Source organism: Gadus chalcogrammus, chromosome 15 (genome assembly GCF_026213295.1).
Source record: "Gadus chalcogrammus isolate NIFS_2021 chromosome 15, NIFS_Gcha_1.0, whole genome shotgun sequence".
NCBI lineage: Eukaryota > Metazoa > Chordata > Actinopteri > Gadiformes > Gadidae > Gadus > Gadus chalcogrammus.
The window spans coordinates 16,400,691-16,414,683 of NC_079426.1; the positions used below are offsets into that span (position 1 = coordinate 16,400,691).

Genomic DNA, 13,993 nt, shown 5'->3' on the forward strand with positions numbered 1-13,993 from the left:
TGTGTGTGTATATATGTGTGTGTGTGTGTGTGTGTGTGTGTGTGTGTGTGTGTGTGTGTGTGTGTGTGTGTGTGTGTGTGTGTGTGTGTGTGTGTGTGTGTGTGTGTGTGTGTGTGTGTGTGTGTGTGTGTGTGTGTGTGTGTGTGTGTGTGTGTGCTTTTCTCAGCTGTGTTATGCTGATTGTAGATTTTGGAGAAACCATTCGGCCCATTGTCAACTATTACATTCAAGTTGTATGGTGTTTGAGAGTGAGAGTGCAGATTCAGGGTAGGTAATGTAACTAATTTCATCAGTAATGACATGTTTAATGCATGTATTTCTGCATCAGACTTCTTTTTATGGGATCCATGCATTTCAATTAATGAGAATGACGATAGATGAGACCAAGTTGTCAGGTTCACATTTACTGTCAAAATAACCAATAAAATGCTAATGTATATGTGTGTGTGTGTGTGTGTGTGTGTGTGTGTGTGTGTGTGTGTGTGTGTGTGTGTGTGTGTGTGTGTGTGTGTGTGTGTGTGTGTGTGTGTGTGTGTGTGTGTGTGTGTGTGTGTGTGTGTGTGTGTGTGTGTGTGTGTGTGTGTGTGTGTGGGAAACACCCCACAAACAAACTGCATCCCATTCAAGAGAATCTCCCTTGCCTCAATTCTGCCACCTTAGGCTATTAATAACATGTTCTAGCCAACGCCCCACCATCAACTCTCAATGTCTATCTCTCGTTCTCTCTTTCTCTCTCCATCCATCATCCTCTTTTCCTCTCTCTCTCTCTCTCTCTCTCTCTCTCTCTCTCTCTCTCTCTCTCTCTCTCTCTCTCTCTCTCTCTCTCACTCTCTCTCTCTCACTCTCTTTATCTCTATCCTCTCACCGTGTTGGAGCGCAGTGAGACTCGCCCACCACAGCGGGCGCAGAACTTGGTCTGGCAGTAGGAGCACAGGTGTCCGCACCCGTCCGCGAACTTGGTCTTGTGGCAGATGCCGCAGGTGGGCGCGTCGTCGCGGTGCGTGCTGGCCCCTGCCGCCACGGCCGCCTGCCGGACCACTGTTTCCCTGTAGCTGGTCAGCTGTTGCTGGATGCCTCTGTGAGACACACACACACAAAGAAGGGTCAGAACAGCACAGGGACCGCTTCTAGTGTGAGACACACACACACACACACACACACACAGACGGGACGGGTCAGAACAACACAGGGACCGGTTCTAGTGTGAGACACACACACACACACACACACACACACACACACACACACACACACACACACACACACACACACACACACACACACACACACACACACACACACACGCACACACACACACACACACACACACACACACACGGACGAGTCCATCAGAACAACACAGGGACCACTTCAAGTAGCTGAATGAGTGTTGAGGTGAATATGGAGCAGGATCGGGAGTATAGGGGTTGAAAATATCTTTCATCGACTAGAAAAGCACAAAATAAAATGTATTATTACGATTATGATAATGTCGGACCCAGCAGCCCTACCATGTTATAACATAAATTCTGCAGGGAGACTGCGCAGAGCCGGGGCCGGAACCCGACCCCGACCCGATTGCGATGATAATTATTGCGATATTATGTTTGTATATTTTTATATTGTTATTACCCGTCAGTACATCTGATTTTATCTGTTGAAGGCATGTTGTCCGGCAAGACATTTGCGATGCAAATAAACTTAACAATCAGCAAAAGAGAAATCTGAGATGTATGGGATGGGAGGTTGAGGTTAGAATGAGAGCGAAAGAGATAAAAGCAAAGAAAGAGAGACAATGAGAAATACAGATTTGTGTGAATTTTTCGTTTAACACTGTGCCAGTTTTTCGGTGCTATTTTTACAGGCTTGAATTCCTCCATTGTTGCCTTGCTGTTTTGTTAGACAGTATACTGCTTCACAGACACACCCGGCACCCTTACAAACCATGTTTCTGATCCGATAGGGGTGAGTGAGTGAGTGAGTGAGTGAGTGAGTGAGTGAGTGAGTGAGTGAGTGAGTGAGTGAGTGAGTGAGTGAGTGAGTGAGTGAGTGAGTGAGTGAGTGAGTGAGTGAGTGAGTGAGTGAGTGAGTGAGTGAGTGAGTGAGTGAGTGAGTGAGTGAGTGAGTGAGTTGAGTGAGTGAGTGAGTGAGTTTTATTATGAAACACTAGGAATAAGGCCTACCCCTGTCGATCTAAACTGGATTAATAAAGTGTGATGAGTTTGCAGAAATTGTAATTGAAAGAAAACAACTACAAAAAAATAAATATTGTAGTGCATAACCCAGTTATGCAACACAAAGAGCAACAATCTTCAGAGCGAAAGCGGGCGACACAGGACAGTGAGTGGCATCCGTCACCGGCCATGTCTGCAGTCCTTACAGACCGGAGGTAGTCCTAAGTGTCACCTCCTCCTCCCCATTCAGCGTTGCGCGTGACATGAACTATACAAAGTAGACGCAGCAACAACGTAGCCTAGCAACAAAGCGTCAACAATGGATCCAATGGATCCACGAAAGAATCGGGGCAAAATCGGGCTGAAATCGTGTAGTCTGAACGGGCCATAATAAAAGTCCTAAGTGTCACCTCCTCCTCCCCATTCAGCCATGTAAATAAAAACTACAAATCCCAACAGCGGAGAACCAGCACTGACAGCACATGAAGTGACGCTGTGAAACACTCAATGATGGCCCTCTGGGACCACCTCTCTTTACCTCCCTGCCCTCCCCCCCACCCCTTACACATCCAAACGAAGTAAACACACACACACACACGCACACACACACACACATACACAGATGGACACACCCTCCTCTTTCCCCATGTGGTCTTTACGAAGAAAAATCATGCTAGATTATATTTTTCCTTCCCGACACACCTTGTCATTGCTCTTGCTGTGAGCAGGGCAAGCTGCTGTGGCTAAAGGTCACCGAGGGGTCACCTGCTGCTCACACTCAGCAGGGTTTGCTTCCTGGTTCACAGCTTTCAGTGTGACCCACCTCCCCCCTCCCCTCCCACAACCACTTGCTCCTCACTGCTCCTCCTTCTCCCCACTTCCTTCCTCCTCCCCATTGTCTCATGTGGTAATTGAGAAACATTTTAATAGAGCAGGTTTGCAATAACGTGGTGACGTCTTACTTACTGATGGAATGAATCTAAAAATCAGCAAGAACTTCTGTCCAAACCTTCTCTACAGTGCTAACACTTGAATATCTATGACAAAATAATGGCTGAAGTGAAGAAATAATAACAAAATGTATCCAGCAACCTTAAAGTCTGCTACTGTACAACGCTATGCTTAATTGCCTCTCTCACACAACACAGAGAGCTAGAAAGAGATAGAGAGAGAGAGAGAGAGAGAGAGAGAGAGAGAGAGAGAGAGAGAGAGAGAGAGAGAGAGAGAGAGAGAGAGAGAGAGAGAGAGAGAGAGAGAGGGGGCTGGGCGAATAATCAAATCTTTATCATGATTTTGATTTTAGCATCAAACGATACAAAACAAATCTAATCGAGTTTTCGATTATTTTATTATTATTATTATCTTCTTTTTTTCATTAAATGTTGCATAGAAGGTGCAGAACAGCTGAATACATATCTGTAAAAAAATAGATTTGAACATTTTCGATTTGTTCATTTTGTGTATTTTTTTAAGGCAAAATTTCAGAGTACTCTGTTACAAAGTGTTTTTTGGAGGAGACTGAATAAATACATCCTGTTCTCTAACTCAAAACTAATCGTTTCAATAATCGTGATTTCATATATTGACCAAAATAATTGTGATCATGATTTTTTCCATAATCTAGCAGCCCTAATGGCCGGTTCAGACTACACGATTTAACATGTCACACCATACGATCTCAGAGCCAGGAAATCTGGCCTTGTCTCGTCGTAAGACTGGCCACACTACAAGATTCGAGGGTGCGATGCTCTCTACTTTGTATCATTCACGTTTGCAAGATATTTTGAAAAAGATTTAGAACTAACATAAATGCTTTTTACATTTTTGTCATAAAGGTTCCAGTGGTTTTTATATCTGCTCAATGCGGCAATTCCTCACAGTAGTTGCGTTGTGCGTGACATGAACTATACAAAGTAGACGCAGCAACAACGTAGCCTAGCAACAAAGCGTCAACAATGGATCCCGAGTACCTAGCACTAGGCATTATGCTGGCGGTCCTCTGCACAGAGACGGAAAGGAAGAAAAAGAAGAAAAGATTGTGGACTCGTTCTTGTGTTGAAAATGCAGGGACGTTGCTGCCACATTTCCACCAAAGTTGTCTCCATTATATTGCTCCATTTTCTATCGTTTTCTTTATTAGCATTCTTCTTGTTATTGATCGCATTCATTTTTGCAGTAGTTACTCGTACTCAGCCTAGTGCAGTGAAGTCAGTTGGTAAACACTGCGCGTGAGCTCCAGCTGTTCGCGGGCTTCCCTCACGCAACTGGGGGCGTGGTTCCCTCATGTCAACAATGGATACGTCATGCGATTCCCCAAAAAATTCTGACATGCCAAACTTTTCGTCGTGGGGTTTTCGAACGTCTCAGACGAAAGCATCGCAGATCGCAAGCATGTCACATTACAAGACCTCGTCTCGTCGCCGACCCGTCAAAAATCGTGTACGATTCGCAAATTTGTCTGCGACGATAGAATCGGGGCAAAATCGGGCTGAAATCGTGTAGTCTGAACGGGCCATAATGGCCCGTTCAGACTACACAATTTCACCCCGATTTTGCCCCGATTCTTTCGGGGATCCATTGTTGACGCTTTGTTGTTAGGCTACGTTGTTGCTGCGTCTACTTTGTATAGTTCATGTCACGCGCAACGCAACTACTGTGAGGAATTGCCGCATTGAGCAGATATAAAAACTACTGGAACCTTCATGACAAAAATGTAAAAAGCATTTATGTTAGTTCTAAATCTTAGATTTTCAAAATATCTTGCAAACGTGAATGATACAAAGTAGAGAGCATCGCACCCTCGAATCTTGTAGTGTGGCCAGTCTTACGACGAGACAAGGCCCGATTTCCTGGCTCTGAGATCGTATAGTGTGACATGTTAAATCGTGGAGGAATGTCTGAGGATCGTGAGGTCTGAACCAGCCATAAGAGAGAGTAGTGAGAAAAGAGATCAGAGAGATATAAGAACTAGGGAGGGATAGCAAGCTCATTAAGGAAACACAGTAAATCATCCATATTCACATGCAGCAAGGTTAAACTGAGCAGCTGCCAAATCCTTACTTTCCTGGCCACACAAACACATTGCGTTCAAAGTCTGTTTTCTCATGCTGAAAAACGAAAACACATGAAACAAAACCTTTGTGGAATTGTTTGGGATCTATTTGTGTACATACATTAAGTGAAGGTATTTATGGGGTGTATTGGCGTATGCGGGTGCCTGTGCGCTTGTGTGTGTGTGTGTGTGTGTGTGTGTGTGTGTGTGTGTGTGTGTGTGTGTGTGTGTGTGTGTGTGTGTGTGTGTGTGTGTGTGTGTGTGTGTGTGTGTGTGTGTGTGTGTGTGTGTGTGTGTGTGTGTGTGTGTGTGTGTGTGTGTGGGTCCCAGCACTGTACGTCTGTGCATGCCTGGTTGTGTGTGTTTAAAAACAAATGGTGCGTGATTCACAGCGGGAAACAACATTAGCATAAAGGGTCCCATAATTAAGCCATGCGGCACTAACGAGCGCAGCGAGCGAGCGGCTAGGCTAGCTGTGTGCTCTGTCCTCCTCAAGGAGGGACAAACTTCAAAGGTGCCAGGTGGAAATATCCATTGCACCATTGTCTACCTCACTCTGTGACGTTGAGGAGTGAATATTTGTATTTGGTATGTTTGTTGTTTTTGTCAAAAGAGAAGATGTTCAGGAATGTTTAGCTAGGAGCTGACATCATTAGTGGAGGAGAAAAGCCCAACAAGATATGTTTTAATTCAAAGTAGCACCACAGTAGGGGGGGGAGGGTCAACCTGAGGTCATACAAAGAGATTGTATATAATGTATGTTCCTTTTATGTTGTTGTATGTTGATGTTGACAACTATTATTAGATCAGGGTTGCATTCTAAATCATTTTAAAAATTGTGCAAGAGAGCTGGAGTGAAGCACTATAGGCTACTTCTGTCTTCTTTTACTTAATTTACTTTTTCTGCAATGTTATTTCTCCTTTTTTATTTACAAATACAGAGAAAAAATAAAATAAAGATTGAATCCCTATGGAAAGCAGACCAAAAATAAACAATCACAACATATCCTTGTAATATAATCTAACTGCACCAACCAAAACATGCAACCACCGTGTTCTCTGTCATATTATTCACTCAATCCTAGTATGCTAGGAGTGAGTTTTTTGAACCGCCCATCAATGTGTTTCACCCTATTGTGGTTATTATAATGGCTTTACTTGTGTTTATAGTATGTCATATCACAAAAGAGATGCTCTATATGCCATTTTGCATCGAAGACGCATGTCCAAACATTTCAGGGTGAAACTGCCTTCTTTATTACATGCATAATGGTCTCCCCAGTTATCGTCCAGAGCAATTTGACGGAGCTATAAGGCTTCCTGGCGCAGGCCTGCATGAGTACGTTTACCCGGCTTTCCCTCTCGTGACTCAGACTCCCACAGTATGAGTCACTTGTCCACTTCCTTAATCGATATTACAAAAAGAAAAAAAGAAAGAAACAACTCATGAATCAAATAAGGTTTTGGCCAAGTGGTGGAGAGGAAATCAACTTGGAGAAGTGAAGCACTCTCCTACTCCACCCCCACCCTCCCTTTCACTCTCTCTCTCTCTCTCTCTCTCTCTCTCTCTCTCTCTCTCTCTCTCTCTCTCTCTCTCTCTCTCTCTCTCTCTCTCTCTCTCTCTCTCTCCTCTCTCTCCTCTCTCTCTCTCTCTCTCTCCAGATATTTTTATTCTGATTATTGAAGCTACTATGATAGATAATTAGATGGATATAGATAGATAAATAGATAGAAAGATAGGTAGATAGATAGAGCAATAGAGTGATGCAGAGATTCTGAGAGGTTGGTTGACATAATTGAACGATAAAGGCAAACAGAAACCAACCATCCAAGCCAAGATGCTGGGCATGTACTTTTATTGTTTGGCACCGTTTCAGTAAAAAGCCTAGTAGCTAGTAAGAAGATTGTAGGATGCAGTGGATAGGTTAGCAAATAGCTAGTATTATAAGGAGCTACATAGCTTTAGCGGGAGGAACAGAGAACTCAGCACTGTGTTTCTCAAAGTATTTCCACTAAGGGCGATTGCAGTCAAGGTGAAGATTGCTTTCGTTCAACCTGTTGAAATAATAATGGACAGAGCAGCGGTGGGACCGAAGGAATAACATGTACTTCAAATGCAGATACATGGAGGGAGATGCTGGATAGAAAATAATGTTTAGTAATATTTGACAGGGAAACCAGCAATGTGGTAGAAGTGAAGGATCCCGATGTTCGCATACAAAAATGGGGTAAGATAGCCTCTGTCTTTAATCCATTCTATATCTGTTTAGCAGCAGTGGTCAATTACAGTACAGTCACAGTGCCCACTGTAGATCTAATCAGACCTAGAGTCTAGAATATTTGCCTGCATTTAAAGGACAACTACCAACAAAAAATAGTTTGTGGGGGATATTTTGAGGGGATATTTTATAAGTTGCTGGTAATCTCAGTGAGTCCAAGAAAGCCTATATCCTTATTGCGTCATGAGAAGATAAGGGTGGAAAGATAAAATAAACAGGGGGGAGAGCAAGGTAGAGAGAGAGTGTGAGAGAGAGAGAGAGAGAGAGAGAGAGAGAGAGAGAGAGAGAGAGAGAGAGAGAGAGAGAGAGAGAGAGAGAGAGAGAGAGAGAGAGAGAGACATAAGAGAGAAGGGAGACAGATGGAGAGAGCACCAGAGCCAACAGCAAAGCTAAGTGGGTAGTGTGTTCCCCAGACAGAGCTCCATATGGCCTGGCAACGCCATACACAGCCAGGCAGATATCTCCAGGAGGGGTGGGCACTGCACATGCACGCACAAACCACTCACACACAAACACACACTCACACACACACAAACACACACACACACATATATGTATATATAAAAAATATATATAAATGCACACATTTGCACACACAAATGTACGCACAGACAAACACACACATGCATGCATACACAGACAAACGCACACACATATAAATACATAAATGCAATGACACATACACAAACACAAGTGTACGCACACACAAACACCACCAAATGCGTACAATGACACATACCAGTACACATGCATTCACACAGCATGTATGTACAACGCTTACACAGGCACACGGCAAAACATAAATGTATATATGCACACTGACACAGGCATGTGTGTGTACACAAATGCACACACGCATGCACGGACGCACACACACACACACACACACACACACACACACACACACACACACACACACACACACACACACACACACACACACACACACACACCCACACACACTCACTGGCGTCACGATTGCTATTTCTTGGACTCATTTGGGGCCACTGCTGAGTAGCTTGCAAACAAGCTCACATGAATGCACAAATAGTAACGTGTGTGCAAGCTTACAACACACGCACTGTGGTCCACGGCGCAGGCCGCAGTCCAAAACAATGGCGATTCAGCTGTCTGTAGATGCAACGCATTAAATAACAGGTTATGCAAGGCTCAGTATGTCCTTTTGCTATACCCTTGTGAGTTGCGTGTAATTATTGTCGGTTCAAACTGCAAATGTGAGGGGGTGGGGGTTGATTTGATTTGAGCCAGTTTTTTGTTAATCTCTCCAAGAAAGATCGTATGAGCTCAGAGACAAAAAGGTACAATTTTAATGCGACCATAAATACATTTATTAAAATCTATTTTTAGAAAGACAACTTTGATTTACAAGGTTTATGTGCCCTACCTTATCTCTCAGTCTCTCTCTGTATATATCTTTCCTCTCGGCCTAATGCTTACTACTCTGTGAAAAAGAATCACAATTTAAGTATAATAAATTATGAAAATTTATTAATAACCTATTTATCAAACAAAATACAAAACAACCTTTTGATGTGGATGTTTTCAAACTAGCTATTTTTCATAAAATTGTGTCATATTCAATCATCTGACATTTATCATTGCATGCCAAGTCAGGAAACACAAGGTCAATCACCATTCTAACTGACAGTATACAAATACAAACAAAAGCAAATAATCTCTATTAATGGTATGTCTTTTATCGTGATAACTATGTCTTTTTCCTTTTCTATCGTGCTATTTCTGGCGCAGACATGTAGCTAGAGTTATCCCTGCAGTCCCCTGTGGAGCAGAGAGGCTCATGGGAAGACCAGGATAAAAGCCAGACCCAGAAGGAAGTAAGGAAGTGACTCCTGGCCAATCCCAAAGCTCCCTGAGGTTACTACAGTGTTGCTGGGCTGTCGCCATGGCACCCTGTTATCAGGGGACACCTGGCCAATCACACTTGGCGATGCAAGGTGTAAACATACTCACCTTGAGGTATATCTCAATTTAAGTTGCAAAGGGATTTTACATACAATGTTTGCTGTAAATATATAATGCAGAATGCACTTGAATGCACTGGGTAGGTGGAATTTCACAATAAAAGCCCCTTTCATGAAATTCAATTGTTATAGACATTACATCACTCAATGCAGTGGTTTGTGCAGAAGGAAACCAATCCAGAATACCAACAGTGTGGCAGACACAGGGAATTGATCCGAGGGAATTTGATTGGAAAGTTTCTTATGTCTTCATGAATAGGACTACAGAGAGGGATTTCACATGGAAACATGTCTAATGCACGCACACACACACACACACACACACACACACACACACACACACACACACACACACACACACACACACACACACACACACACACACACACACACACACACACACACACACACTCACACACACACACACACACACACACACACACACACACACACACACACACACACACACACACACACACACACACACACACACACACACACACACACACACACACACACTCATACAAAGAGACAAACACACACAATCATACTGAAAACTGCAAGTATTAAATATTAGAAGGATATATAATGTAAGGGCTTCTCCCTTTGATCAATTTGTAGCAAAAACATGAAGACCTTGACCCGTGCAAACACATCAAGACGCTAAGTGTCAAAATCAAGAAGCCAAAATGCCAGCCAGTTAAAGGATATAGCAAACGCTCACATCCACGGAGACAGATGGAGGAACCAGAGAACAAATTTAGTTTCCAACTCTGAATGGATCCTGTCGTTGGTAAACAACAGCTTTGGGATATAATCCGTAAAAGTTAACTTCACGAGGGACAGCCGATACAGACAGCTGACTGCTGAGCCACCAGGTTGGGTCTCCCCAAATAGAGTGTGACACACAGGAAATGCAAAGAGACAAAGTTCAACATTGACATATTCATATTAAATCAAAGCAAATCGCTTTCCAGAATAAGTTTACTCAGAATGTCTTATATTCAATGAAAGAGCACTTAAGATGACATTTGGAGAACAACAAAACTTGCCGAGCTAAGGATTATTTGTTCTTTAGAAATTGATTTAGACACACGCTGTTGGATTGCATTCGTAATCTTTATGCAAAAAAGATTGCTCATATTCTTTAACTGTGTGTACATTGATAGACTACATAGACAGTGATTGATTTATTGTCAACACAAATCTAATCTAATAGGTTCTCTGGACAAAGCATTGGCTAAAAGTATTATGAAGGACACCCTCATGCAACGTCATCTTCACACCTCGATACCGAAGCAACAACGCAACCAGAACGCTCTCCTGCTCATCGTTACATAACAATAGCACTACAACATCCACGCCAACATACGAGCAGAATCTCAAGAAGGTGGGTCCGCCGACCGCGAGTGTGTGTTCATGGCACAACTAGAAACAGGTTTCTCCTCCCAAGCTCCAGCGACGCTCCAGAACCTGGGTGACGCACATCCCTGCACACACAGAGCGTTCTCAAGCAGAACCATTCAATTCGACGCAAATTCGCAAAACACGTTCGAAAATAACACCGGAGGTGATTCCAAACCTACGCGAGAGCTTGGCAGGAGAGCGGAGCTAAATGTGTGCGAGACACACAGAGGGGCCACATGTGACTGAGGAGGAGGAGGAGGAGGACACTGCTGTCTGCCTGTCTGTACAGTGACTCAACATAGCATCGCGGACCAGGACTTCAGGGCGGACCGTCCGTCCATCTCCACCGCCAACACCGGGTATGCATAAGAAAAGCACAGAAGGCCCTTCCATGATTGTGTGTGTGCGTGCGTATGCCATGTGTGTGGTCTGGGTTTGCCTGTCCATCCTACAGCCTTGTTAGTGTGTGGGGGTTTCTTCAGTGCATGTGCTTGCATGCGTGTAGTTGCATCTTAAAATAGGCCAGACATTGATGCAATGCATAGGATGTGTTTGTGTATTTACCCAGCGCTCATAGCAGAGCTATGACTCAAGCATCGGTATGGCTCTTGGATAGCGACTCGCTTGTTGAACCGTGTTCATCAGCGAGGGATTATTATTCCTCCATTATCCTCCACCAGATAGGATCTAGAGTAGTGAACTAGTGGATTGTATATTTTCAAGTCAAGCGTCGCCTGTATATTTATTTATTTTTTTAATTCAGCACCTGGGACAGGGCTCTCTGCGGTAGCACAGGGACTGCCTCAGTCGGCGAGCCGCTCAGCAGCCTTTGATTTAGTATTGGGTTTCAAAGATCCCAAGCCATTGTTGTGATGGTTGCATTTTGTCTCCCATCCTCCAGACCGTGATGTTCTCCGTTGGTGTGGAGATGTGCTGTGATCCAGGGCGAGTGTAGCAAACGAAGGAAGGCTTCTCTCACCTGACGTCGTTTTGCTGCAGCGGCCTCTTCTGTCCCACAAGGTTGACTGTTCTAGCTTGGATAGGCTTCTCTTCGCTGGAACACAGAGAGATAAACAAATATACACCGTTAGGGCCTTGTATAGGTCTAGTGTTTCAAAGTGTCTTTTATCCACTGTCTCTCACAGTCTCATTCAGCAGAGAGAGAACATACACTGTGCTTGGTCAATTGTAGAAGATTAACACAAGAACAGTGTGCGACTCGTCGACAATCAGTCGGTTGATCACAATCCATCATTAAAGACATAAGCGAAACATGATCTTAGAATCTAAATGTACGTTTTCTGAAACCCCCTGGATCCCTTTAGACCCGCGGGAAGTGAGTGTAGTGAGACAGGATGTTGTCGTTCTCTCTCTTGATTTACAATGGAAGACTGGCCTGTGTTTTATAGTCCTTTGCACGAGATCCCGTTTTACAAAATTCCTCTTCAAGGGAAATGATTCCCTGCATGACAGAAGGAGCTCAGACTGTGTTTGGGTTATCTCATCATAATCAAAAAACCAAAATAAACTTTGAGGAGGGGTTCGCAGCTGATCCAATCCATATCTCATCCAGGGTTAGTGCTACTGTGGTTAATCCATCTTCTTTAAATTGGTGTTTTGGGTGGGAATCTGAAGAGGGGTTTGAAGAGAACGCCCCATGCATCAACTGGTCTGTTTTAAATGTCCCAACTCACGCACACATCCACACAGTGACAGAGAGAGAATGAAAAAACTATGTGTGTGTGTGTGTGTGTGTGTGTGTGTGTGTGTGTGTGTGTGTGTGTGTGTGTGTGTGTGTGTGTGTGTGTGTGTGTGTGTGTGTGTGTGTGTGTGTGTGTGTGTGTGTGTGTGTGTGTGTGTATGTGCGTGTGAGAGAGAGAAATAGAATCCAAAATAGATTATCTGGTCATCATGGTTTAATATGATGGCCAAATTTGAGAGGAATGTTCATGCATCTTATTGCAATACTTTTTCAATGCTAAGACTTTTCCTTCTTGTATCGGAATAGGTTAAAATAACTGGTATTTGCTTAGCCTCACAAAGACAATCATTTATCTGGATGGATAAAGCTTTTCACTTTCTTTCACTTCATATTTATTTTCTGACCAATCATGTTGCTGGAAGCAGGGATCTGTAAGCGTTGAATTGGCTAACACCAAAATTGGCCAGCACACTAGCAAACTTTTCCCGGTTGGAAGGCAAGCTAAGATATTATTTTACCACACAAAGAGTACAACATTTTTCTATAAAGGTTTCAATTAAAGACTGCGTAACCGGGCCACTGAATGATTCAACATAGTTGAATCACTACTACGTCTTCCTAACGAAACAGGCACAACTCCGCCCATTTGAGTTGGTGTTTTCTGGGCCTGACTCTGTGCCGTCTCCGCGCAGAAGTTCTGCAGTCTCATAGTGTGACTGCTGGATCCCAGATAAGTTTGGTTTGCTACGGGTCGTGTGGAGCTTTAGAGGACACTGTGCTCTCAAAAACATGCCGAGCTAAAGATTATATGTTCTTTAGAAATGTATTTAGACACACGCTGTTGGTTATCAAAAACAGATCATAAACCATTCATTTGGTTTACAGTATGAAGTCACAAATGGATTCAACACCATTCATTTTTTCTTTGGTATCCAAAGTGCCACAGTCATCGGCATCAAGACAACTGTGCTGTACTTCATCAGATTTTGAATAATCATTGGATCCTCTCGACTAAGAAGCTGCAGCCATCAGGGAACACACAACTCACCACTTGCATGTTACGGTGGATCCAAAGGCAGACTAAAGCAATGGACTGCATTGGTCCAACAGTCAGCTGTCACGTTCTCACCTCTCCCCTTCTCACATGTGAACAAGCTCACAAACCAACTGACTGCTCCCACTCACTGCTCAAGGCTTCATGCTAACAGGCCTCAACGTTCACCTCAACGTATCTGAACTGAAGATTATGAAGCACAGCTTGATTGATCAAAGGAAACATAATGGGTTCATACAAATTATCTTAATAGCATGCAGTGTGTGGTAATCCGCGAATACAAAAACATACAGACACACACACACACACACGCACACACACA

General features: G+C 43.5%; 1 protein-coding gene across 1 annotated transcript in view; it reads right to left on the bottom strand.

Annotated features, from left to right (window-relative positions):
- The window catches only part of LOC130405031 (regulating synaptic membrane exocytosis protein 1-like), a 58,323-nt gene that overhangs the window by 41,280 nt on the left and 3,050 nt on the right, over positions 1 to 13,993 (bottom strand). Inside the window, exon 2 of the mRNA XM_056609986.1 lies at positions 866 to 1,076. Coding sequence (XP_056465961.1) covers positions 866 to 1,076 — 211 coding nt within the window. The remainder of the gene's footprint in view (positions 1 to 865; positions 1,077 to 13,993) is intronic.